Below are 5,500 nucleotides of genomic sequence, written 5' to 3' on the forward strand. Positions count from 1 at the left end.
GATAGGGTCAAACCCGAATTGGTAAATCAATCTCAATGATCACTTGTCCTCTTGAACCATCAAAAGCACTTACAATTAATGCATTAGCTCTCATTTCTACTCCTTAAACTAACATTTGATTCAACGTGTTCTTTGGCATTACATTGAGAGAGGAACTAGTATCTAAAAGAAATCTAGAAAGGATAATATACATTCAACTAACTGAGATATACAACGCCTTATTGTGGGAAGCTCATTCAATTGGAAATTAAACATCATTGAATCCCAGATAATAGTTGGCTATAAAATTTATGACAACTTCATCAAACTGGTCAATAGTGATATCTTGCATTACATGGGGAGCATTAAGTAGCTTCATCAAAGTTGCTCGATGAGCCTCTAAGCTAAAGAGCAATGATAGGACCGAGATATTAGATGGTGCCTGACCTAATTGGTCCATAATATTGAAGTCTCTCTTCCTGATTATCCTGAGGAATTCCTGACATTCATCAGGAGAGATATTCTCTTTGTGAGGTTTCGGTTGTGCCTCCACATCCACTAATTCTTTCCCTTGGAAAGAGCAGCTTATGTTGGCTTGTTCATAACCTATTCCACCTTGAGTGGAGCAACCGGTGTAACCTTCTTATGAGGAATGGATGTTGGTACCCCTATTCCTGTGGAGAGGCTACTGGTATACTTTTCTCTTTGGGGAAAGCAGTTGCAGGTGGATTTGATTTCGCTGTGAATTTTGGGGCGAACACACGACCACTCAGGATTTTTCCCCAATTCCTGCTATGTTGACGATTGTTTTGACTCGAAGAATTCGATGGGGTTTCCTCCCACATAAGCAGTAGTTTCATATTTCTATGGCACAACCTAGGTACTTTGGAATGGGAAAGGCCCTGGAACATAGATATTTATAGGTTGCAATAGTTTCTTCACGGAGCCTGTATCTATTACTGTTTTTAAACAATAATGATTAGTTCAATAGTTGTTACCACGAAAAATATCTAAGGCATGCTGAAAGCATAGTTAATGATAGAGTCCTGTGAATTTGGGGGTTATACCCCATCAAAGGATAAAGAGGAATTGGAGGCAAGCAAGAGTGGAAAAAACACAAGTCAAAGGATGAAGCCGACAAGAGAAGTTGGTCTGGTCGATAGGCCATTCCGTCGACTGAGGTGAAGTTTGAGACTTAAAGAATTATAGTCAAATATGTAGAAGACAGCATCACCCTAATGTCTGGGCGGGAGAAATTTGAAATTTAAAAATAACCAGCAATTACAAGAAGAATAAGAGCGCCAAAATCTAGAGTAGTTAGCAAGACATGGGTGCAACGATTGTGCAGATCGTGTGACATAACATCTGCTAGTTTCTAGGAGTTTTAACTTATGAGCAGTTCCATTAGTTTAGTATAAATAGAATGTCCCACGAGGGGCTCAGGGTGTTCACTTTGTATTGAAAATCACTCGTAAAAAAACTTCCCATTCCCAGCGGGAGGAAGCAAGAGTTTTTTAGAGTGCTATGTACATGAATCACCATATTTATTTCAATGGAACTTCCTTACTTTTCAATTGTTCCCGTTGAACATTTTATCTTCATTTCATTTACTTTTGAGTTATCATTTTACGTTGTCGTTTACGCTGTGGACAATAATTCTATTACGATAATAGAGTTTACCAAAAGCGTGTTCGTCGTATACCTCTTTTGAATGCTATAGCGTTGTCGGTCACGAGTCACCTATAGGCTGTAACATTGTCTAAATCGTTCGTGTGGAAAAACCCTACGCTTGTTCGACACTTTGTTAGGAACCGTTCCTCACAAAGTCATTCTGTCGAGTTGGACAAGCTTAACTTGCACTAGCACATGTCCTGGGATCAACTAGTCGATCCTGCAAGTAACCCTTTATTTTAAAGCCTAGGGAGGACCAGCGGTTGTTTACCAATTTCCACAGTAAACAAAATGGCAAACCCGGTGTGACCGTGCTAGAGCAGTTGCGAAATTGCATGAAACTTAGAAGTGGCAAACTGTATAGTAAGCCACGAAATATTATGAAAATGTCAGAAACTAACACGGATGAAGTACCACGAGGAACTTTATCCACTACGGAAACAGTAGTCTCACAGGTTGCCATTTTGCCACCGATGACAAGTGCAGCCTTAACCATGTCGACTACGGGTGCGGCTGGAACATCAATTCCTCAGCCTCCACCGGGGGGTTCAGGATCAACAATAACGATGTTCAGACCTTATGTGCCTCGCTTTGGCACCACAAATCCTCTTTATGAAATTCCGTATTCTTTAATGCCAGGATATCAGTCGACATCTAGTGCAACACTGTTTTCAGATACAAATCCTTCCTTGCAAGGATCGACACAAGGGGGGCAACATGAGGAATACTACTCAGAACAGAACCATGTCGTTGTCGAACACTTCAGTAGCGGTGTTGAGACAGCAAATGGACGATAGTAACCATGAATTGGTTAACATGTTGACCAACCAGATGGCCACAGTCTTTAATCCACTAATACAAGAGTCTGCTGAAACAAATAGGTAGGTGGCGAACCAATCGACACGCTTATGCAATTTTCTGGGGGCACCGGCTCGACAGATGACACAAATGATTAGACCGACTGTTCTTGTGCAGATGGAGATAGGGGCAGCGGAGGAGGAGACAGTCCACGAAGGGAAAATCATTAGACCCCTTCAAAATCAAGGCGTCGAGTCAGGAGTCGCGGGACGTAACCAGATGATAATGGTCAACCGACACCAGGATGCTGATCAAGTTGTCGATCACATCGACAAGAAGACTTGGCAGTGGAAAATAATTTGACAACTATTGTCGAAAGGATTATGGCTAGAAATGGCATGGGTGCTACATTGCAAAGGCCATTATACGCCTCCCCACTAGCTGAGTTTATCCTCCATGCAGAGGCACCCAAGGGGATGAAAGTGCCTAAATACACTAAATTTGGGGGAGAGTCTGGTGAATCGACAATAGAACACGTTTCCAGATACTTAACAGAGTCAGGAGATCTAGCTCATAATGAATGTCTGAGAGTAAAAAACTTCCCTTCCTCTCTAACTAAGGCTGCCTTCACATGGTTTACTTCGTTGGCCCCAAGTTCAATCGATTCGTGGGCCAAATTAGAAAAGAAGTTCCATGAACAGTTTTACGAAGGACACTCCGAAATTATTTTGGCAGAATTGTCTAGTATCAAGAGAAGGTTTGCTGAGAGCATTGATGATTATCTGAATCGTTTTAGGTCCTTAAAGGCTAGGTGTTTCACCCAAGTGCCAGAACATGAACTAGTTCAAATGGCCGCAGGAGGTTTAGAGTATTCCATTAGGAAGAAGATAGATCCAACTTTTGTGAAAAGTATGTCACAATTGGCTGATAGAGTCCGACATCTAGAACGGCTAAGGCTAGAAAAAGTTAGGCACAATAAGTCTAAGAAAGAAAAGGTAGCGTTTGTCGAATACGATGCGACAGACCCAATACGTGAGGCTGATTATGCTTCATCGACCGAATTAGAAATCGACGTGGCTGAACTAAATCCAGGGTCCGCCTATGAGTGTCGATCATTGCTGCCTGCGCAAGGAAAAAATCCTGTCGAACACAACCCAAAATTCCCTTCGAAAACTTATACTTTCGATGTGTCGAAGTGCGAGGAAATTTTTGACTTATTGGTCAAAGATGGGCAAATGGTGGTACCTCCTGGTACTAAAATACCACCGTTAGAACAGAGACAGAAAAGAGGGTTTTGTAAATATCATAACTATCTTGGTCATAATACCTCTAATTGTTACCTTTTCAGGGATTTGGTTTAGAAATCGATTCAAGAAGGAAGGATGAAATTTATTGGCCGCAGAATGAAGATCGACGTTGATCCTCTTCACCAGGAGGAAGCCCTATTCGTGGAGCCAGTCGAGATCAACATGGTTGAGATCACCGAATATGATGAGGCCAACATGCTGGAGCAAACTGGGGAAAGCCCAGATGTCGATATAACTGAAGTTTACCCAAGGGCTGATGAAGACTTGGTGGATTTTCTGTATCGTTGCAAGAACAAGGGTTCACAGGTGTGCCTGTGACCGAGGTGTGGTGCTGTCAACGACAAAATAGCGGCGGAAAATTTCCAGAAACTGCAATTAGGAAAAAGCAAAAGGAATGTGCCGGCCAGGGGTTACCAGAATGAAAGAGGCTCAAAAAAGGTTGTGGGAAATAATCAAGCAAGGCCTAAAAGCTTTGTACCGTCGACAAGTGCCCCTAGAGGTACTTGGATCAAGCCTTAGGAAAAACAAGACACCCCACAAGGTGTTGTTGCTGCTAGAGGAGGTCTAACAATTAACTACAGGCGTAAGTTTAAGTCTGAAAAAAGGACTCATGTCTCTGAAAACTATTTGCGGAAGAACCCCATGTCGAGGACTCAATGGAGACGTTTTCAGAGGTGTAAACAGGCCGAAAGAGAAGCTGCAAGAGGCATGACCAGCGAGGCGAATGATGGAATGAAAATTGTTGTGAAAGTCGACACAACAGCGAAGGAACGAATAAGAGAATACGTTCGTCGACCAACTGAAAGATGTTCTGAAGAAGTGACTGATGACTTCAATTCAGAATTTGAAGCAAGTCTGGATATCCTGGTCAACATGGTGTCAATCCTACCACAAGAATATAAGTGTGTGACTTAAGTCGAAGAGTCGGTAGACAATGCTGACACTGAAGAAATGGCTTTGCACTAACCAAGATGCTATTTTGTGCTGAACGATGGGTCTGCTGAAAGCCAAGAGGCAGTGTTTGAAAGACCAACGATAAACATGAAAAATCATTCGAAACCACTACTGATAAGGGCAAAAGTGGAAGGCGTAATTGTCAACAAAGTTTTGGTCGATTGTGGTGCCACAGTCAACATCATGCCGCACCATATTCTGAGGAAGATTGACAAGTATGATACCGACATCAGATCTAATAATGTGGTTTTGTCAGACTACGGAGGAAAGACGAAAAGCACCATGGGAGTGATTATGGTGAATATCACGGTGGGTTCAGTAACCAGACCGACACTGTTCATGGTGATAGACGCTAAGCCAAGTTACAACTTGCTATTTGGCAGAGAGTGGCTACATGGCGTCGGAGTTGTACCATCTTCAGCGCACCAAAGGCTGGTGATTTGGAGAGAAAATGGGGTGGCCGAAAATATCGAAGTCGACCAAGGGTACTTTATGGCCGACGTGAATAATGTCGGCAAGAAGGAGTTTGAAAGAAAGCTGGCCAACATCTCTCCTTGCTTCCTGTAGCACCTCAAATTTGCACCTCCCATTTGTACATTCATTCCATTTTTAGGTCATTAACATTGCATTCACATTGCATAGTCCATTGCATATCATCAGTCAAGACTGGTCAGGAGATTCAACTGTGCAAGAGAGCAAGAGAATTTTCCATGAGATCAAATCCCTAGGGTAGTTCCAATGAGCTTACATTACCCAAGGATCATTTTGAAGCAACTTGGCCAAGTGTTGAA

General features: G+C 42.4%; 1 protein-coding gene across 1 annotated transcript; it reads left to right on the top strand.

Moving 5' to 3' along the window:
- Nucleotides 1-2,831: 2,831 nt before the first annotated feature.
- LOC127094992 (uncharacterized) lies at nucleotides 2,832-4,073 on the top strand. Its single transcript, XM_051033747.1, has 3 exons — nucleotides 2,832-2,964; nucleotides 3,184-3,689; nucleotides 3,810-4,073. Exons 1-3 carry the CDS (start codon nucleotides 2,832-2,834, stop codon nucleotides 4,071-4,073), a joined length of 903 nt encoding a protein of 300 aa, XP_050889704.1.
- The last annotated feature ends 1,427 nt before the right edge of the window (nucleotides 4,074-5,500 follow it).

This window comes from Lathyrus oleraceus, chromosome 6, assembly GCF_024323335.1.
Source record: "Lathyrus oleraceus cultivar Zhongwan6 chromosome 6, CAAS_Psat_ZW6_1.0, whole genome shotgun sequence".
Lineage (NCBI taxonomy): Eukaryota > Viridiplantae > Streptophyta > Magnoliopsida > Fabales > Fabaceae > Lathyrus > Lathyrus oleraceus.